General features: G+C 43.8%; 1 protein-coding gene across 1 annotated transcript in view; it reads right to left on the bottom strand.

Annotated features, from left to right (window-relative positions):
• Positions 1–22,945, bottom strand: part of LOC137908824 (guanine nucleotide exchange factor VAV2-like) — a 50,222-nt gene that overhangs the window by 5,908 nt on the left and 21,369 nt on the right. Inside the window, exon 2 of the mRNA XM_068753245.1 lies at positions 1,050–1,166. Within this exon, the coding sequence (XP_068609346.1) occupies positions 1,050–1,166 (117 nt within the window). The remainder of the gene's footprint in view (positions 1–1,049; positions 1,167–22,945) is intronic.

The raw sequence follows: 22,945 nt of genomic DNA, 5'->3' as shown, positions 1-22,945 counted from the left end.
TGCAAGCATAAACTTTCATTTCAAACCGTAAACCCCGCTTTTCCATCCGTCCATATGTCCGTTCCATCTGTCTCTAAAGAAAAACATCTGGATCAAATGCTCTGGATCAAATGGCCATCAAATAAAAAGCACAGCTTTCCCCGACTGGATGCCTACGCCCGCCTCAGACTCCAAGTGATCCTCTACCGGGATGAATGGGGAAGAAGACGAACTTCAGTGGGCAGTGGCCTTACAAATAATACCCATTTAATAAACACAGAAATCCACTCGAATCTCCCTTAAAAGCATTATGATGAGTGAGTGAGTGAGTGAGTGAGTGAGTGAGTGAGTGAGTGAGTGACTGAGTGAGTATGTCATCCACCTTTCCTGCTGAATCCACTCACAACCGCATGTTATTCCAAAAGCAGAATGTATGAACACAGAGTCGAGTTCAACACGAGATGCCATTGCTGATCCTCAAGCTTAATGAACATCCTAAGCCAGGGGTGGGCAAACTTTGACTTGCGGGCCAGAATGGGTTCTAAAATTTGACAGGGAGGCCGGACCAAGAACAGATGGATGGAGTATTTGTGTGAGCTAATATAAATGACACATGAAAGCTATAGCATGAAAGGATTTGGCCTTTTACAGGTAGCATTACAGGGAAAAGGTCAAATGAATGAGTTTTAATTATAATACAATTTTATTTATTGATATAATTTGTTGTATAGTTTGGCGGGCCGGATTAAAAAGACCAACGGGCCGCATATGGCCCCCGGGCCTGGGTTTGCCCGTGCCTGTCCTAAGCTCTCCTCTATAAACTGACAGATTCCGCTCTGAACTACCTTTAAACTCTGGAAGGTCCCTCAGCCATTCACACTGACAAATGGCAGCACGCACCGCCCCCCGCCCCCCCAACACGTGTGACAAAAGCAGGACACAACAGTAGCACAAAACAGCGTAACGTCTCCGAGCGCCCGATACGGGCCAAAAGCAGCATCCGAGCATCACCAGATGAATTCCGCGCCAGCTCAACCACGGATCCTTTTCACGGCTGATATTGGACTCACCTTGCCGAAGTCCCTGACATCAAAGAGGTCAAATGGGTCAAAGAGCTCGCTGTTGCGTAGGCCGAACTTGTCGTGGCAAACCTTGAGAAACGTCCGGATGTTCTTCAGACACAGGAACTGCAAAAGAGGAAGGAAAAAAAAAGTATATATATATGAATGGAAGCTCGTACTGAATCAGTGAATTACATTGTTTGTGATTGAAGAAGAAAAAACATCCTTCAGAAACGGAAACACCCTGGACGTGTCGCCAGCGCATCATGGGGGCCACACATTGACAGACAACCACTCATGCACACACTCACACCTACGGACAATTTGGAATTATAATTATTTATCTAAATGACATGCTTTTTCGAGGTGGGAAGAAACCGGAGAACCCGGAGAACCCGGAGGCACAGGAAGAACGTACAATCTGCACACAGACGGGAATCCAACCTTCTTGCTGTGACACTACCTGGGCCTGTTTGCAAAATTGCAGCTGCACTAATGGTGAAGCTGCAATTTTGTAAATGTTTAATTTCCTGATTGATTGGCAGGATTTCCATTTCATCCTCTTCTGGCATACATTTGATTACTCAGCATCTGATTCCAGATCCTAAGGCTGTTGCGTGAGCTGTCTCTGATCCCGATAAGGAGAACCACAGAGGGGCCCGTCCGCTGGCATCAGACCATAGACAAGCCCACCGGCAAAAAAAACCCACCAGCCCATTGTAAAGGTGACCCGTTGGATGCAGATGCTGGCCTCAAGGCTCCAGAGTCAGGAATTCAAAAATGGGATACAAGAGACAATCACTTCAGAGTAATTAGAAATGGAGATTAGATGATACAGAGGTAAGAGGCCACCTCGCAATAATTAAAGATGGTTCGATAGTGACTGGACTGTGTCTAGCTTTCAGTCATTCATGTTCCTGACCGCTTCGACCTTTACCGGAGCCTATCCCGGCACAATTGGACAATTGTTTTTTTGCATACCCAATTCCCCTAATTTGCATGTTTTTGCTGGTGGGAGGAAGCTGGAGAAGCCGGAGGGAACCCACGCAGACACCCGGGGGGGCATGCAAACTTCTCACAGAACGGCCACAGGTCAGACTTGAACCTGTGGCCTTGTTGCTGTGAGGTAACAGCGCTTGCCACTGGGCCACCCATGCTGCCCCGTCAAGCCTCCAGTTTAATGTAAAAAAAAACAAAAAAACAGATTTATCAATAGTCTTAGAAATCTTAGATGCAGTCATCAAAGATTAAAACAAATGCAATATGCAGTGTTTGCAAAGCGGCTCTCGCGGAGAAAATCTATAAAAATGAGTGTGGCAGAAATAATTTACAGGTTTACATATTGGCTACAATTAGCTTTCTGTAGATTGGAATAATTGATTCAATGGCGGCAACTACCCTGTCATTTATATTAAACCGGAGTGGACCTGGTGGGAGTTCAATCCTGCACCATGCAAGAATTCTCACAAAAACTGCATAATTGATTCATGGCCCCAGACGATGAAATATAACATCACACAGAGAAACCTTTGAGAGCTGGGAACATCCCAATAAATAGACAGGCACACTGAAATATGAGTAATGAGACTGACTGCCTATCCAAATCCCCATCTTTGTGAATGTGAACTGTGCATTACCTTGAATGTGAATCCACATGCTGCCATTTTCATATCTCTGCACGTAAGAGAAACGCACCAATGTTTCGTGAAAGCAGAATGCGAGCTGAAAGATGTGAGTAAGAGAGCCATGTGGCACAAAATGCCTGATACCAAGAGCTTCGACAACACGCATGAGGCTTGTAAAGGCCGCCGCAGAAAGAGTGAGTGAAGCAATCAGCATACTGGTTAATGGTGGCAAGCCATCAAGACACCGAACACAGAGCCAGTGAGTTTTCGGGTGCAAGCAATGCGTTGCAGAGCATTTCCAGTCATCCCCACTTCAGTTATTTTTCTTTTTACCTTCGCCGAGGCGGGCCGTCGGTTTGTCTGTCTGATAGCAACATAACTCAAAAGGTTCTGGACAGATCTTGATGAAATTATTATATTTCATCATATATACACAAGAACAGATAATTAAAATTGGTGATGATCCAGAAGAGATCCTGGATTCTGTACCACTTTGACATTTTCGGATTGCTGATACTGCCGCGATTTTCCCATTCAAAAAAATCATATCTTGTAACATTTGCATTCAATTCACTCCCCCCAAAAATCACAGTAATAAAGTGGTCCAATATGAACTATCATGAAAAATGTCTTCTGGATCTGATCCAGAATGAGGTCCAGAAAGAATGTTACATTTTATCATTGAAAACTCCATTTGCGGAATGAACAATCAGTTAAAAATCGATTCCCTTTTACTTTTCATGGTATAAAGATGCCAAGAACAATTTGGACGGTGTACGGTGTGAATCCAATTATAAGGGGAATGAGCTGCTTGGCGGAGGTCTGTGCGCTCCGAGTGCATTTCTAGTTTCATGCATGTAATGCACGGTTTCATCTGATATGGCTTCCTGGTATTTTTGTGGCATTTCACTCTGCCTCTCTCGGCCACACCTGAGAGCCCCACTGACTCATTCTCATTCCTATCTGCACATCTGTTCAGTCCATGTGTCATGGATGTAAACCCCATAAGAGCGCAGCATCAGCCAGTAAAAATAAATGTCATTGGCTGGCTATGACCAAAGTGACATTTGTACTTCAGCAGCTCAGGTTATCGTGTCTCCTGATCCTCACGTGCAGTTGGAGATAAAAATAAATAAATAAATACAGCTTATTTTCACAGCCCAGATATGAAGCGTTAACATTTGCTGGAGTGGTTTGGCAATGCAAGAGAGAGGCTCTGCAGATATAAATCAAGGGAGGGAGGGAGGGAGATGCGTCTGACATTCTAATGTATTTGTAGCGATAAGAGAGCTGGGGTGTGGGCAAGGAGAATTGCAAAGATCTTGATGACAAATACACCATTTCACACAGAGCGGAGGGAGTGCACCTGGGAATAAAAAGGCTGCGGTCATCTCCTCAGGCTGCAGTTGGCCTGAGCACAATCCATCTGGAATTACCTCACTGTGGGCTGCAACGCATTCAAGGCAAGGCACATATTATTCTGTGCTTCACTGTGTTGTGAGAGTCCCCAGAGTCACAGACCGATAGATGGACCGACATAGACCACTGAGGTGATTCATGGTTTTCAGAATCTCACACTATTCACAATTTGATTTGGTGCCTTCAACTATATTTAACGTCCCTTTCATTTTTAATGTCGAACTGCAGCTTCAGTTCTTAATATATTGGCATTAGTCTAAAATCACCTGTAACAAATAATCAGTTTCACTGACAACTCGCTTCAGAGCAATCGTTCACTTCACTTGCTGGATGCAACGAGAAATTCTGAACGCGAGTCAAGATACAGGCTGACATGTTTCGTATTGTCATATTTTCCCTAAAACAGACCAGAAAAAAATCAGAAAGTCATTTTGAATTGCAGTTTTAGTAGCAAATGGAAGTCAACATTCTGAAACTGTGAGAGCATTGTTCTCCATTGTGTTGCAGGTACTGATAAAATGACACGGGCACCATTGACCATTACGGCTGTCGTCATCTGTCCTCACATGCCGAAGGGAGACGAGTAGCAAAGAACGCTGCGAGGACACTCGTAAGTGGCTACCACTTGTTCCAAGTGCTGAAGCCCTGTGTCAAGCACAGGGGGCAGCTAAAACTCTGCTTCTCTACATTCAGACTCTGAAACAAGTGCAGCAATCATCAGATCTAAACTTTACCATAAGTATGGTACTTTAATGAATAGCGAAAAAAACGATAAGGTCAGGTGACGACTGAAAGAGAGCAAGCATGAAATGCACTCCTGCACTGGGTGCGTGCACATGAAGAATGACAGAAAGAAGTCATTCAAGTTGTGCTTGTTGATTGCAAGGTGTGTTATTTATGTGTATGTATGTGTGTGTGTGTGCGTGTGTGAGAAAAAGCTACATATTTTGCATAAAATAAAATATAATATATCAAATTAAGCCTTAATTCAAGTTGCTACCATAGAAATGAAGACAATCACAAATGATAAAGGCTCCTAAACAGAATAGAGCACCACACTTGGTTGTTGGGTGTAAATCGCCCTGTGTCGGAGAAATGCAATGTGGCAGAGATTCAGACGACAGACCGAGCTCCTTCGAATGTCCCCGTTCTCTCTTCAGCGGTGACTGAGAATAAACACATTGCAGAATTCTTCCTGCACGTGGTCTCAGCCGCAGTACAGAAGAGAGACTTTATTGTGTGCTCCACTGAAGCGACAGCTCAGATTTTGACTCCTCAGTCAAGACAAACATCTCTTGAAAGAGACAGGTTGTTGTCAGGGAGGCGGGGAATAGGGCAAAGAAGGGTGGCAAAAAGGAAGGAGTCAGGTAGCAAAGAGCTGTCAATTCCATGACAAGCCCTTCTACCATATCACTGCGCTACATCACACAGAGAATAATGCATTGATCCGTTCATGGGGGGGGGGGGTCCTTATCTGCACACGCATCCTTCGTGCTCATATCCGAGGAGGTACAAATTAGAGCTTCCCCCAGAAAACCCGAACAACAGTAAATTAAAATTGGATGCAAGCAAAGTCTGGTTTCATGGATGAGAGGAGAAGGGGTGAAGGGGGAGAAAGAGGAAGTGGGGGTTGTTTTGCAAAAACTGGAGCTCTTTGCCATCAGGAAATAAGGGTGTTGAGGTGGGCAAATATTAGAGGCAAAGCACTCCAAGTGGGTGGGGTGGGGTGGGGGGGGCAAAAGAGGAGAAAGATGTCCTTCAGGCTAAAAAACGAGAGGAGCAGATTCCAAAACTGCAAGAATTATTCTGCTTGAATCAAGTGCTGACACAATACCGATAAAAAAGAGCACACAATGAGTTCATCTGAACGCATGGTTACATGGTGTCCACAAATATCTGCAGTGGCATCCAAAATCAGAGAGGCTCTCCAGTTGGGTGTGTTCTTCCATCAAATTTTTATCTGGATTCTCACCAAAAAATCCTTCCATACATCCTCAAGTGACCACCAACATGTAAATGGTTGATGAGCGCTGTGATTGGTGGAAATCAGCTCATCCTAACTTGGGGAAAATGTTGAGAAATGTCAAATACAAATGTAGATGCTAGCAGTGGAGAGAAGATTCAGTGGAAGGGGAGAGCATAGAAATGTTTTTGTGAGCCAAGGCCGTTTAATGGAAGAATTTATGGGGGGGTTCTCGGCTGTTTCATTGATTCCTGATGCAGGACAAATAGCAGGCTGGTCAAACAAAACAGGCCAAAAGAAAAATCGCAAATGTGAAGAAAGGCCTTGCAGACGATGTCGCTGACACGTGTTATGTGCTTGGAGCAGACTCATCAGATTTTTATCAGTTAGAGTCTCAATTTTCACGAGGGGCCAAAAACCTTTGTTCCTAAAGGTAAATATCACATCATGGGAGCACAGCGATTGTTGTCAGCAGGCTGGCTACTCGTGTTAGCAGTCTGCTGATTTGGACAATGTGTTGGCAAAAGTGTTCAGTCATGTTAGTTGTGCATCTTGCAGGAAATCACTTTTGCCCTAGATGTTGAGCACAATCTAGCATTTTCCAGGGTGAAATAAAGCCACATATCAAGCAGTGCTGAGGTCCGTGACAGAAACGCCATCCAGCCTGTGATGTGGAAACTGCACAAGCGGAATCCACCACTGCAGAAATTAAAACTTAACTTGAGTACAGGCAAAATTAATTTAGGAGCAAATAAACAGAATAGCAAATTAATTGTTGTTGTTTTTTTTGTAAATGGTTTCAATTTGTTCTCGATACACAACCCTACTTGATATACTTTTTTTTTTTTTTTGGAAATATGTTGTTACTTTCACTTTTACACATTTAAAGTTTAATTTCAAGCAGGAGAACGCATTAAATTATTATTGAATCTCTGCATCTTGTTGTCAAGCTGCTGATGCATGTCTGTAGTCTGTACCAATCTGGCAATCCTCTTCATGAACAAATACCATCTCAGTTAAATTGACGACTCATCAAGAAGGGAATAGTCAGCTGCACCAGCCAAAACAAATGAACAGCGGACAGGTTTCCCTTTGAACATGAACTTGCTTAAAGTTCCATTGTGCTGGATTTATGGTTTATTTCTGCAACAGAGATGTGAGAAGAGGAGAGGAGAGACCAGCTGACTGAGGCAAGCCAGACATGATCAAATACTCAGACAACCAGTCAGGGAATTGGAGTCAAGGGAAGAGACTGATGCCTGTGAGACAACACACCTACACACACACACACACACACACACACATCCTCGCATTGTGTCTAGTGCAGTGAATCAGCCTCAGAACAGGAATAACCTCTCAGCAGGTGAGAAGGCAGCAACAAACTCATGAAACCACAGGAAAAAAGTCTGGCTTTTTCCAGTAATCTATAGACACACTATACAAGAGCACACACGCACATCCACACACACCCACACACACACACACGAAAGCCAGGTTGGGTTTGGTTAATGATCTGAGCCGAGGTGTTGATCGCCCTCTAGTAAGGAGAGATTAATGGCTGGCAGTGACCAGCGAGCTGCATTTCTGAGTAAGCCTCACCCAAACGATCGGCTCTGCAGTGAACAGCATGTCCATTAAACTAGCCTGGTGATGTCTCACTCAGTGGGGAAAGAAATCCACCAGTGAAAATGGGCCGCCTGCATGTTGGCAGCATTGGAATTCCACAGGTGACTTCAATATTCAGTGTTGGCTTGTTGATACTTTAAACTCTCCTGTTTTCCCAATCATGCTGGTCAAGAAGAGCGCGCTACAGGATATACACCTGAGAACCACGAGTCACACCGAGCTATGGGAAACCAGCTGGAAGTGATACAGCATCAGTTACGCCTATTGGACGACAGCCAATGTTATCCACCATCTACCACTTCCTAATCTTTAAATTCCCTTATTTGAAATCAATATTTGCTTTGATGAATATTTTAAAACCAGCAAATCGTCCCCGTCTGAGGTTTTCACGGCTACAAAGTTGCAAGAGTTGGAAAAAATAAAGAGTGTGGCCACGGAGGAATAATTTGCTGTGTTGTAATTAACTAGGTTTTTTTCTTTTTGGTTATGGAAACATGCAGATTTTGGAACTGTGGGCATGCCCTGATCTACTTGGTTAGCAATTTTTCATTTTTTTTGCGGGGGGGGGTATGACACCAAGAGCGGATTAATGAGTGCTACATATCTCCCGACCTACTTCCAGGTCACCTGGTGCATAAAGTCAGTGAGGAGACAGGCCCTGCACGCTAAAGCAAATTGGAGAAGAGGGACGCCGCATGAATAATGCATTGCAATAGTATGCAAATGTGATAATCTCATCCTATTACCCATAAAAGCCTGTAAGCAGGTGACCACAGTTTGAAACAGTGTGCCACCCTCAGCAAGCTGCTTATTCAGTGAGGCCCACGTGGCCCCCGCCTTAAAATATGGAAGTCAAGTGGGCTAAGGACGGCTTTCAACGAGGATAATCTCCATTGCAAAGGAAGATAATTCCGATAAGAGCAGACACAGTGGAAGGAGAGTCGCCATGACGGTAGCGTTACCACATAATTAAACGGAGTCAACCTTCGCCTTCAAACTGGTTACTCATCAAAGCATCCGCTCTAATTGCTCGTCAAGCAACCTGAGATGAGAAGCACAAGGAGGAGGAAAGCGTTAGCTCAAGTCCTGTAACATAAACCCTTTCATCTAAGTGACCTCGCCCTTAGAACCACCAGCTGCTTAACATCTGTATTTGTTTTAGTTGGAATATGAACACATATATTAGATGTATTGGATATCTGTTTGGTCATCTGGATGAATCCTATTGCGAGGCCTCGACTGTTCCTCTGTCTAGCGTCACCCCAACTCAAAGCGCCGATGATGATAGGCTGAGACATCATTTAAATAATTGTCAATGAGAACATCCATTAGTTTCACATCCAGCTCCAGGCGAGGTGAGGAGGATACAGAAAGCCGCAATGAACCCGAGCTAATTCACAAATCATAGAAAAATGGCTGAACAATGTTTGAACATTGTCCAAAACTGAGGTTCGGTATTCTGCCTCGACGGTGAACTTTGTCAGTGTAGCAATATATAGGAATACAGATTGTTGTTGTGAAATCAAATTGGTAAAATTAGTTTGGATTGAGTTCAGATTCATTGTTAAAGTTCGGGGACCTCCAGCCTCTCGGATAATAGAATCGACGGCAGACAGGAAGCGGGTCATGAGTGGCGCTCTCGCTTGGCTAAGTCCTACATTGTACTGCCTGATTCCACATCCTCCCTTTACACGCTAACGTAGCACGGCCCCAATTCTCCCTCTGCTGCCAGTGAACAAAAGTCATAATTACTATGCTCGCTTCAGGGTTTTGTCTCTTTTGAATGCAAAGTAAGTCGGGCTGTTATTTTCTTTTGGCTTCCTTTCATTGCTCTTCTTCCTTCAGTACGCATCAGCTCAGTTGTATTTTTGTTCTGCTTTCATCAAAGACTACTTGATCATTTAGTTTAAATAATACCTAAATCAGATATTGTCTAAAGTTGTCACATCGCAACAAGGTTTCGATTAATTGTGGCATCGTGAAACTCGTTGTGCATCAGCCAGGGGACGATCAGGACAGGGTGATAAAGCTGAGACCTGTTATTTCTATTTCCATTCACCCTGACTGTTTTTGTTCTCTGTGGATCACTAATAATTCAGAAGCCTTCTTTCATCTGTGTAGTAGAAAAAAACAGGCAAAAGATTTCTACCTTTGTTTTTTGTTTTTTTTTAAAGCGAGGCTTCACCTTTGCATGACCGGCTCTATCTCTTTTCGCACCGTGGAATACAGGCAGCTGGTTTTTCACGACACCCTGTAATAGAAATCACCACCGTCTGCCTGGATCGCTGCTGTCACAGATATGAAATGCATTTCGTTCTTAGCGCAAACACTAACATTCACACATAAAATAAAAAAACAAAACAAATACAAGTCAAAACACCTTGGTACGTAATTTTGTTCTTCAGGTTCAATCCGCTCTTCAGGCAGGCCCTAAACACTGACTGTGGGGTATCTAAGCAACAGGCCATGTTCAGGAGTAGAACGTGCATGCGAGGCATTTCCATCCAGACTCCGCCTGATGAATCCGTGCATGAGGCCCGCAGAGGAACGCAGACGTCCATGGATCAATGGCCGGGTAATATACGATCATCAGACCAAAGAGAAGAAGGCTGCTTCTATCTTTTACCCCAGGGACTTTCCCTCACAGCGTAAGGCTCGTTGTAGAAGATGCGTTACCCCTCGCCTTTGTTTTCCCCACCACTCGAAACAAACAGTAGTTGCGTGATGCTGCAAGGGATCAACGTCTATGCAGTCAGAGCAGAGACGCGAGCATTAGCACACACTTAACACTTCAGGTTCACTCTGAGGGCCTTATTCAAAAACCCATACCTATGCACTTAAGGGGAATCTCTGCAGATTTTTATTCTACTTCCAGTCCAGTTCGAATTCAGGGGAAGCTGCTTGATTTCATTTATTCTGCATGCAGGGACTGAAAATTACATCGCAGATGATAAATGACAATTTATCAATTGATCATTTTTGCGCAGATGTGACTGGCTGCAGCGACTCAGATGGGAACATTAGCTGCTTTTCTTGCGCTTCTTTTAAAGTAAAACCAAAAATTATCCTGCTATCGTTTCTTACACCAAACAAACAAATGGCATCGTAATTACAGCTTGATTGATATTAAACACTCTAAATATTGAGTCTTGGGCCTAGTTGCTATACTGTTAACATCTAATTATGTTCCACTGGTACATTTTAATCACAAAATCAGCAACTAAATACTTTTTGAAATATCCTCTAGAGTTATTACAACAGTTATTCAAAAGGCCAAAACCTGAAAGGATCGTAAGAGCCGGATGTTTGTCAATCCTTCTGTTTTAGGAGTCCATCAGGGACGCGGGGGACTCTGCGCTCCTGATGCTCTGTGATTATCTCCAAGGTGACAAATGGCATTAACATGGAGAACAGCCCGATAATTACCCGACCGGCTTTGGGGCCGCGCTCAGCTCGTTTTAATCATCATACCCACAGCTTGAAAAAACAACAACAATTCAATCAATGCAAAGATTTGCCTGCGACACACGCAGCAGCAATCATCCAATCTGCAGATGAAGTCGTTGAATGGGTGGATGCTGCGAGCTACGCTTTACATCCTCCCAGTGACGCAGAAGCTGATATGCAATATGAAACCGCAGGAACACACGTGTGTGTGTGTGTGTGTGTGACTCGGTTTAAGTTCATGTGAAGCTGTCTCAATAACAATCATGAGCAGCATACTGTGATGATAAAGATACAGCTGCAATGTTGCACATGCTCACTCCTGATTGGCTGTCAGGTGGCTCATAATAGCATTTATTACTGAGAACAATTTTATAATGTATCACAAATGAATAGGAAATGAAAATATTAACTGAGACACTGAGCACTCAGAACATTTTAATCTGGACACCACACAAAGCAGATTGATTTGCTTGTCTGTTTTCTCCCAGCAGTGACGGAGAAGAGAACTGTCAGGACGTCAAGCAATGCCATTTTACAGACTTTAAAAGAAGAATATTAAAATATGAAGAAACCTTTGCAAGAAAACATAAGTGACATCAAGTGAACTGCGGTAGCCATAGCTTGAACTCACACCTCCCTCCTGGCCCACATGGAGCTATTTTAATTAATTCTCTTTTTCAATAAAGACCTGGACCTAAGTTGCATGTTTTTGGTAGTGGCAGGAAGCCGGAGAAGATGATGATGAATATATTTATTAGATAGAATGTTAGAGCAGTACAAGTACAGTCAAACAGTAGTATGTATTACAGTACAAGTACAGTTTCAAAAAAGCCCTTGCGGTCTTGTTTCCATTGAAAGAACCTGGAGAAAACCCACCCAGACACGGGGAGAACATGCAAACTCCACACAGAAAAGCCGCAAGTTGGATTTGAACCTGCAACCTTCTTGCTGTGCGGCAGTTAGCCGACCTCAGTAATTAGGGCCTATATATTGACGGGGTGTAATTCTCTTCAGGCTTTCCCAACTTGAGCATGGCAGCTAAATGGAGAAACTGTCCACACCTCAACGCGGCAGCTTGCGGTCACTGAATGCTGTCCTCTGTCATGTCCTGTCACATTGTCGCTACGTTCTTTTTTTGGGCCTCGGTCGTCACCCTCTGTCGCAGCAGCAAACAGCATTATGCATTTGGAGTACACTTCCTGTTTATGCCCCCCCCCCTTACAAATTGCGCTGGAAATCTCGTTGGCACTGTCCCTCGCAATGAATCACAGCAGAGATAAAAGCATTGTCAAACTGGAAAGAGAAACAGCTTAAGTGTGGGGATGGGGGGTGAGATTTTTTTAGGGGTGTTTATGAGCACCATATGAAAGGTGTCTGTGAAAGCATCTCACCATCATGACATTTAATTATCAATTTACATTTTTCCTTCTATATTACCAGAGAAAACACTCATGCATTAGCCCAGACATGGGCAAACTAAGGCCCGGGGGCCATATGCGGCCCGTTAGGCTTGATAATACGGCCCGCCGAACTTGTCCAAATTATATAATAAAATTTTATTTAATTATAAACCTCATTCATTTTACCTTTTTCCCTGTAATGCTACCTGTAAAAGGCCAAATCCTTTCATGTCATAGCTTTTACATGTCATTTATATTAGTTCACATAAACACTCCATTCGTCTGTTCCTGGCCCGGCCCCTCTGTCAAATTTTAGAACCCATTGTGGCCCGCAAGTAAAAAAAAGTTTGCCCACCCCTGCATTAGCCACACCTGTCTGTATGCTCTTCTCTGCACCCAGGTGTCCCGTCTGCCCTTCCCCCCCAGGTATAGACCAGAACTACATATGAGACATCACATAGCAAGACAGCCAAAAAAGGTTTAACTCTTGTCTTTTTTGAAAAGACAGGAACGCAGACAGGTCCGGGAGGGTAAGGGATACAACGAGCCTTGTCAGACGGATATTGCAGCAGTGCAGAGCAAGTAAGGATCAAACGTCCAGTTTGAGCGGGTAATCCTCCTCAAGAGGAGGAGGAGGAGGTGTTGCAGGAGAGTGAGGGAGGAGTGAGGGAGGGGAGAGGCTGGCTGCTTCTGGCACAGAAAGCACATGCCATTGGCCTTTTCATCCAGCAGGAGAGGCAACGCCAGCTCCTCCACAGCGCTCCAGACAGTCTGGCACAGGAAAGATCAGCGTCCCAGGCCTCAAGCATGGAAAGACTAGATCTATATTCTGTGTGTGTGTGTGTGTGTGTGTGTGTGTGTGTGTGTCCTGCAATGCCTTTCATAAGCATCGCTACACCTTTTCTATAATTGGTGGTTTTAGCCCGTATTTGACATCCAAAACATAGCAGCAGTGAAAAGAAACCCGAAAAAGGCCAGAACTATCCTGGTGGTATCTTCTGATAAGATGTGCATCATTTGGAAATTCAACAGGTGAACATGTTCCACTGACTATCATCAGGCCGTGCTCCATATGTGAAACAACTTCAGTGTAGTGCTAAAATACATCAGAAATTCCTTTTCCAACCATCGTTCTCTTTCTTTATTTCTTTCTTTTCAGTATAGTTTCTGAGCTTTTGGTCATATCAAGCATTTGACCAAATTAAGACTGAATTTAATTTAGAATAACACGGTATAATTTCAGTTTTGCCAGGTCTGTTTGTTGTAATCTGGAAGTAATGGAAGCGAAAACCAATGTTGTAATTGAACATTCATGTTCCTGACCGTACCAGCCTGTGCAGACAGCCTAGCATGAAGTTACATTGATTGCAATTTTAATGAATATTTCAAATAATATGTTACTGGTAACATTCCAAACATTTCCTTAAAATTTAATCCAGATCCGTCCAGAACGTTTTGAGTTATCTTGCCAACGGACGGACGAACAGACAAACGCCGGCGATTACGTAACCTCTGCCTCGCCTCGGCGGAGGTAATTAAAGTCTTATAAAATGTATTTTCTTGTTGAAAAGAAATCCTGAAGGAACTAGCTGTATTTTGACAGAAGAAAAAAAAAAGCTGTTTATTCCTAAAGTGGACAGTTTATTCCCACGCGATTGCCAAGCAATGAAAGCAACATTGACAAACCACAGTTCATATCAGCAACAGCCTGTTGGATGCTCTGGTTTCAGGAGCATCCCAGAGGTCGGAGGTGAGACAATCCAAGAGCATGATACGCCGCCTCTTACTGCATCGCCCACACAAATCGAACAGCGCCTGCAGCACCTCTTTAAAAACAGAAACATAAAAAAAAAAAAAAAAAAAAAAGCTGTCACTCTGGATTTAGCCTACTTTCCAACATGCCCATTAATTTCCAAGCAGATGGTGAAAGACGAGAGTGGATTTGAAGGAGGGGCATCGGGGAAGCAGCTGAATAGCAGAGTGGAGAGCTTCAGATGGAGGAGGCGGCGGAGAAAGTGGCGACCCGAGAATAAAGGCATGGGAGAATCTCCAAAGAAGATAACGGACTTATCTTTCTGCCTGTGGAGGCGCTCCTGTGCTATTAGACGTTGGCATCTATGGCGTATAGATAAGCAGCAATAAAGGCCGAAGCTGCGCGGCGGACTGGGAAGTGTTAACTCGGCTCAAACCTTTATTGATCTGTGTGTATACACACTTTGCTCGTAGGCGCGCATCATCTGAGCGTGTCCAGGAGGATTTATGAGGTGAGAGGCGAACGTATAAATCAAAGATATGTTTCTGAGGCAAAATGAAAGGAGGTAGAGATGGAGAAACAGGCTTGAGGCTACATCTCGACACTGTGGAGGGAACATTCTCTGCAGACGGCACTGCCATAAAGACCTAACAGTACCTCACAGCGCTGATCAAGCTGCTGCTGTACACACCGCGCAATGACCGCGATCACTCCATCTGTAATTAATTAACATGTGAGCCCGTCGCAAGCCAAAGTGCCCGTACGTTGAGTAAATCATATCGCAAACAAGACATCCTGAAGGACAGTCATTATTCATGTGCCCTGAGGCGTGTTTGAAAGGTGAGATTTACAGACTTCCCAGGTTCTCCGACGGTTTCCATATTGTGGCATCAACACCAACGCGGGGATTTCCTCATCTAGTCATTTTTTAAAAGCACTTAAAGCAGCTTTTACTGTCAGACACACCGTTGAGAGATGAAGCGTCTGAGTCAGTGGGAAGACTCCGGAGAAGGATGGAAGAAAAGTGCCCACGGGGGAGGAGGAGAGGTGGAATATGTCCATTTCTCTGCACGAGGACCTACAGGGTTGAATGAACGCCCCCTTTCAAACCGATGGAACAAGCCTGCAAGCTGACGCCATTTAGCCTTATTAAAGGGGAGAAGCTCAGCCGCACAAGGCCGGAGGCCGTGAGGGAAGCCATGCTCCTATCTTGCATCAGCGATGCATAAAGAAAATTTGAGGTTTGGCCTCTGACTAAACTGATTTATCAATATTATCAGAATTGAATTCGGAAAGACGGGTTGACATGCATCAAGAGCAGAGTTACGTGGCGGTCAATCATCATAGTTGACCTGCAATCCCCTGAAAGTGACGATGATGATGACAATACCGCATGCAGTATTACACCCAGGACAATAGAGGGTCAACGGACGCCACAACATTATGGTTTGCAATATCATCGGATAGAATTTCAGTCAATACCTTTATTCTCTGCCCCGACAGAGGGATAGCAAATAGCAGACTTAATGGTGTCTACAGAAACTTGCTACCTCCTCTATGAGCACTGTCTGCAGCTATTATTATCAATTATTCATACTTACGCACATATTCATCAGTGCAGAAACTTACTTGGACAGATTTATAGGCAACTGTGTGGTACGTTTTTTTATGATACTTCCCTGTTCCTCAAATAAATGTTTTGTTTTTTAGGACAAACAGGTTTTTGGTTCTGCACCCTGTCCTCATTGAAATGAATGTTTTGCCGCCTGAGCGCTGCTCATGTGCCCTCGAGCAAGGCACCGAACCCCAGAAGCTGCTCCCTGGGCGGTGCTATGTGGCTTGCCCTTCACTCGACCATCTCTCCATTAAATTGTGTGTATGTCGAGTGCAAAAAAAAAAAGGATTTCCTTATGTGGGATTAATAATAAAGGAAACTTCATAACACACCATCATCCTGACCTGAAACAATTCACCTGATATTTATACATATATTTATTTAGAGCATTAGCTATAGATAACTCTGAGCACTGAAGTAGGGTTGTCACTTTTTAAAACTAGAATTACTGTCTGCATCACTCTTTCACCGACAAATAAATAAATTCATTTCAGCTTTGCTCCAGCAAAAACAACAACAACAATATCCCAGCAAATGTTGCTTGTTCTTCCAAAACAACACAGCAGCACAATCGCAACGCAGGATAAAAAAAAAAACTGATGCAAGGCAAGAGTGTTACTGCAGGTCTGACAGATGGGGGGCTGGTGTTGTGTGAATACTCCACAAAGGAACAATCATTTCCATCAGCCCTGTGAACACGCTACGTGTCACACGGCCAGCCAAGACTGCAGCTGGCCGCTGCGAGCAGATGTGGGGATAGGTAATTATTTGGATGCTGCTGCGAGATAGTGGGAGTGCTGAGGGTCTAGTTATTATGTGCACATGGATCTGGTCCACTCTATTACATGCAGGGGGAGCCGACGGAGTAATGGAATATTGGATCAGCGCAGCAACTCAAACACAGCGGGGCTTATGTCTGGATGTCGGACAGGCTAAGGGGCATTTGTTAATGATTTTAACGGAGAAACAAGCAAACCCGGTGGATAGAGTCACAGTAGAGGTCGAAAACAAAGCAACAAAGCAACTCATCTTACTAGCATCACTTGGGACCATCTTTTAGACCCATTGGGAATCCTTTGAAAGGAATGAGCCAGTCGCTGCCAGATCCAAGAGACAATGTCCTACTAAGGGTGGACGTTCAGCCTCAGCGTTATTAAGACAAGCTGACTGTGACTCAAGACAACAAAAAGAAAGCACCTATAAAAACCACTTAAACTCATTCTTCACCAAATCTTTAAAACCTGTTGAGAATGATGCATTCTGGACAATGTGATGTTTCCTAACTCACTGCTTGGTGTTTGTGTTGGCACTGGGATGTTCAGACCACACACAATGGCACAAGCGATATGAGGGGCGCTCCAGATGATGCTTCTTGGGCGACCGCGAGTAAAATCTTCTCTTCAACCGGGCCGCTCTCCAGGATGAAAAGGGTGTCTCATTTCAGGTCGAACACATCCTCCTCCCAACACCAGCTTATCTGCTCAACCCTCTCATGAAAAACACAGCTGGGGGATGTTTCTTAATGCAAGTTTGCAGAGATTCACATAAATCTGGATCCGGACTGGAAGCTTTTTGAATTGGCTTGTTTCTGTGTTTCTAAGGTGTCCTGCAGAGAAGACGGTAGGAACGGCTGCGGGAACAAAGAGCACGCCTTTGACAATGGACGGCGGCACATGAATCCTCCATCTTCTAGGATGCAGGGCAACTAAATCACCTTTTAGATGTCAAATCTCAGCTCTGAATACTGAAAAGGTCGCTGTGTCCCGTGCCGTTCTTTAATTCAGAGCTGACTTTTTTTTATATTTAACCAAGACATCCATCTCCTGAATTAAATGCACTGTACAGCCATGCTAAGAATGAACATTTGGTTTTGGCAGTGAAAGCATTCAATAATCCTCCTCCAGTAAAGTTGTTTGTCAGCAGGATTACAGAACCAGCATCTTTAGTATTATTTTATTAGTGTTGCTGTGAAGAAAAGGGGGTGAAATGACTTTCACTCTTTTCCAGTCAATTAATTCCATATTTATGGAATAATTCCATCCGAGTTCCTTCCTATGCGTAATTAAAATATGTAATGTTAAGAAGATCAAATAAACATACTACCCTATTCACTACAACTAAAGACCAAATAGTCAACATATTGAACTCATTTTGCATGACTATGAGACAGCGTTTGCATTTTGGCTTCATGCATTATAGTTTCTTGGTTTAATAAAAGTCAAATTTGGTTTGTGCAACAAATTATTTCCCTCGGCTGCCTTCCCACACATTCAACAGAATCTGGAATCAGTGCTATAAATGTGTGCATGTGTGTGCAATGTGTGCCTCCCATCTGATGCAACCGAGATAATTTTGGAGACAAACAACAGTCCTGTTAGCCTTATCAATTAAGTCATCGTGCTGACGACAGTAAAACGCACGAAGGCAAATAAACCAAAGATAATATCTCAATACAGCTACACAAACTTTTATCCCCTCTGCAAGTAGAATGCACACACAAGCCCGCGAGGCGACTCCACTCTTAAGTGACTCGATAGAACGGTCGATATAGCAGGCACACGTATACTCAGGTGAGCTGAGCTGGCGTCCTGAACACGGGGTTGGATTATAGTCCTCACTGTGATAGTTAATGGGGCAAAACCCTGAGGTACAGTACTGCAAAACGTTCTCCGTGATTCAGACCCAAAGTAAAAACGGTGGCATTCGCATCTGAATATGCGATGTTTCAAAGCTAGACAGGCAGAGAGATGAATGTAAAGGTTGAGCAATGGAACCATTTACACTATATATGCAAATGCTCAGAGCGCACGGCTGCATCAGTGAAGAGCATCTGATAAAATGACACCAGACATCGGTGTGACTCAAATATAAACAGAATATAAACTCCTTCCCGGCAGTGGGTGGATTCTGCATCCACACTGGGATCTTCTGGCTGTCCTCCCTTTGAAATCATTTGGTAGAAAGCAGCACAGAGCAGCCATAGGCCAGAGGCCCTTTTGTGTCTGCATGAAAAGGCTGCATGCCCCGTGCTGCAGAAAGCTATTTAGGCCACCTACTGTAAAGCCCTGTTTTTAAATCACTGTCCAAACATTTTAGTGGCATTAAAATGATGCTGATGAGACGTACAGCATTTAATGTTGCATAGAAATGGCTATTAACTCTTTCAGTGCCAGCTATTTTCAGCTCAGCTATATGCTGAGTGCCCCTATTTTTTCAAGCCCCACAGAACAGTTTGTACTATGACTACGCAAACACCAAACCTGCCAAAGGAAATTTTAAAGTCTCTTCTTTCATCAGGAGAAGCAAGTGTGTTCCTACCATTTTTCGTTCTGGAGTTATTGGTCGTTGAAGAGAGGCAGAATTCAATGTCAGGGTTGGCAGTGAATGTTTGGGTTCAGAGAATATGCTTTTAAGCCATCTGGAAAAAAGTTCATTTCGATTTGTTTCCAAACCCACTTGTGCAAGAATCTACCCACCTGCGGAGTTAGACACAGATCTGCAAAGGAAAGAAACATCACTGCATAGATCGCATGTGAACTTTCATGAAACCACATCTCTGCATATTCAGTTCAGCACAGGAGAATGGCTGCTGAATTCGACACATTCATGGGAGCCCACATTACAACAAGCTTTTCTCCCTAGGAGGCTAATGATAATTAGACCTATAGTGCTGTCCGTCCATCCATCACACTGCAGGGAGTGCGAGTCACAGAGCCCCCTCTGCCTTCTTCCCTAATATAAACCCAAACACGATTTGAGTGCTTAGACGCTGTGTGCTGGGGGGGGGAGAGCAGAAAGAGGATTATGTTTGAATCAAGGCAACGCATTTTGATGATTACATTCTTAAGGAGAGTCTGCGGCTGAATGCACTATAAAAAATCTAGTGCACCTTTGGACGACAGAGGCTGAATGTTTTGCATTGATTTGCGCTGAACTCATTAAGTTGATCCCGCCGACCTCTCTTTTTTCTTTAGAATTAAAACTCCAGTCATTAAATGGGGAAACTGAATTCATTAACAGGATACAACGAGCACTCAAACTTGCATTCTCCCTGTTTGAAAAGTCTCGTAAAGTACTATCCCAACGCTAATTAACAAATGTGGCCCATCCATCGAATGCCAGCCAGATACCAAGACTGCTTTCCGCCGCCGCCGCAGTAGCTCTCCCACTCAGTCTGGCGCTATCTTCCACAAGGCATCGCTCACAGGAGAGACGATGTTCACTCACAGATTAAGTGCCTGATGAGCCTTCAATCACCAGAAGCGCTCATGCAACTGTCATTGAAGTGAAGCCCCATCATTCTCACTTCTCAACCCTTCCTCTCGCCTTTTTCCTCATCAAAAAAGTGCAAATAATTGATGATTTACACCTGAATTTGTTCACGTGTCTGAGGGCACAGACGGGGTTCATTACCCGTCCGATAAAAGATTGTTAAATACATGTTATGGAGGTTAATTAAGTACATTTTGCAGGTTTTAATTGTCGGAGAATAGGCGCGAGGCAAAGAAATATGGCGAAAACAAAGATGCGATTGTCCGTATTCCTCATCATCGCCCACTTGGGCTGTTGTTTCATATTGAGCAATTTGAGATGCAACTCCAGGGCACAGTGCCTATTGAGCATGAGCATATTATAAAACAGCATGGTGGCACAGCGTTTGCCAAGGAAATTACACATTATGCCGCTGTGTCCCATAAGAAAATTTTTCAATTACACTTTCATTGCATTTGTTGACGCGAGTTTGCTTGAAAATCAATTTCAACAGCTGTTGGGAATAGATAATTAACAGCTGGAAAGAAAAGCAATAGAAAGAAAAATAATAATAAACAGATTGAGGTCAAGGATCTTTTATTTCCTCGCCGAATTGCACAATGAAACCGGCATCGAGAGCTACAATGTGCCGAAAGATGTGGAAAAGCAAGTGAAGCACACACTCGAAAAGGGGCTTAAGGATGATACGGGAAGATGGATGGACACGATGGAAGAGAGAGACAGAATGAAAGAGTCAGGAATGAGGGGGGGGGGAAGAATGATGAAGTTTCCTCTGTGTGACAAGTGATGGGCTTCCTGTTTTCAGGGCTTCAGAAGAGAAAGGAGCATTCTAATCAGCTCTCAGAGTTCCTATGAAGAATCAATGAATAATAAGCTTGATGCAATTCAGTGGGCCAGTGATGCCAGTCTGCATTCAGGAAACGTCCCAAACTTTAACGTTTTCATTTGCGTAGAATAACAACATGTTGGTTAGAACAAAGCGTCTGGCCTGGACTTTAACCTGTTGCACATGCAGTGCCTGGATCTGGCCGGTGCTCAGCGCATTCTGACTTGAGTCCCCCTCGTTTGAATACTGCAGCACTGTGTACAAAATAAATTACCAATTCAATGGTACAAAAAAATAAATTTACCGGAGCATATCCCAGCGGTCTACAGAGGCGGGGTACACCCCGGACGAGCCGCCAGTTCATCGCAGGGCCCACACATAGCATTTAACCCAGAGACAACCCACGCACCCACGGGAGAACATGCAATCTCCTTACTGGAAGGCTCCAAGTGGGATTCGAACCTGCGACCTTCTTGCTGTGAGCCAACAGCGCCGCCCACTGCACCAACGTGCCGCCCCAGAGCATAACAGCTGCTGGATTTCAGTTGTTGATAACAAAAAATAAAAATAGTCAAAAAAACTTGGAAATGAAATATAAAAATATGAAATGAAGAACTCATTCAGTCAGTGTGTGTGTGTGTGTGTGCATACGTCTGCTTTGAGCAACTTGTTGCTTGCTGGTTTAAACTTTCAAAGACTGACCAACAAACCAAGAGCGAATTGTGTTGTTTGCATCATGACCCCCCCCCCCCCCCCCCCCCCCCGAGGACACATATTGTCTTCCTGAGTATAGTTGTTGTTAGAGACAAACAGAACTCAGCCAAGCTGCTGGTCATCCAGGGTTGATCAGCCCTGTTATCATCCCGTCAAACTGTATGAGGAAGATAAATCTAGGCAATTAAAATTTAAATTACCGTGTGCACTGCCGTGACTTCCCTCTTTCTGTGTGTCTCCATGTCTCTCTTCTGGCAGCCGGCTGCACGACTCTGGTTCAATCTAGGATGGTTAGGCGTGCTGAGAAGGAAAACACTCAGGTCCAGCACAGAGCTCTTTGGAGGATCTTTTTACTGTACTTTGCCCCAAAATATAATTATTAGCGTAGTACGATGTGAGGTTCAAACTGTACCTGGGGTTTTCAGACTTGAATCTGCTACTTTCCTGCACAATATTTCATTAAACTAAAGATAATTATCTCTTTTTGGTCCAGTAAGTCATTATTTCTTAGTTTTTTTCCCCCCACAACACTAATCCTCTCATATAACCAATTATAGGTCAAAGACGCTCTGGAGGCAAAGGGAGACTGTATAATTCACCCCAGACAGCTTTTACAAAGAAACCCCAAGAGTCTCTTCAGTCAGACTAATGGAGCAGTTCCCCCCCCCCCCCCCCCACCTGGTCAAAGCCAAGAACCAGTTCTCGTTGGCTTCCGGAAAGACAAAGCGGTGCAGACGAGTGAAAATGCAATCACGTGTAAGGGTAATTCAGGACCTCAGGTAACGTCAGAGCAACATCCTTTTTCTCCTACCGATGGGGAGGAGTGACGAGGACGAAGGCTCTGTAGTAGTTCTTGTTAAAAATGACAAGACTGCGCTCCTCAAAAAGACACATAAAAACATAACCTAAAATGGATCTGAGGATGGTTGATATATTAGAGGAAGTCCTTTCATCATTTGTCTAGTTTTGGGCTTTACAAATTAATTTTGTTTGGAAGAGGTGATTATTACCTTTTAGACATTTAGTCTTAACAGGCAAGAATTAATGACTCTCCATGACGGAGCTCCAAATGAAATCATCAGCGAGACTTTGCGGTCAGTCCAAATGAACAAAGCAATGGAACATTTCATATTCCCTACTTGTGAGTCAGTCTGATGGAGGTTACCAACGAACTGTTCTCATTGTTGATTAAAAGTATTTCGATTTTCTTTTTCATTTCCACGTCATCAAATATTTTTGATATGC

Source organism: Brachionichthys hirsutus, chromosome 19 (assembly GCF_040956055.1).
Source record: "Brachionichthys hirsutus isolate HB-005 chromosome 19, CSIRO-AGI_Bhir_v1, whole genome shotgun sequence".
NCBI classification, from domain to species: domain Eukaryota; kingdom Metazoa; phylum Chordata; class Actinopteri; order Lophiiformes; family Brachionichthyidae; genus Brachionichthys; species Brachionichthys hirsutus.
The sequence above is the reverse complement of the archived record's forward strand: the minus strand, read 5'-3'. Positions and strand labels throughout refer to the sequence as shown.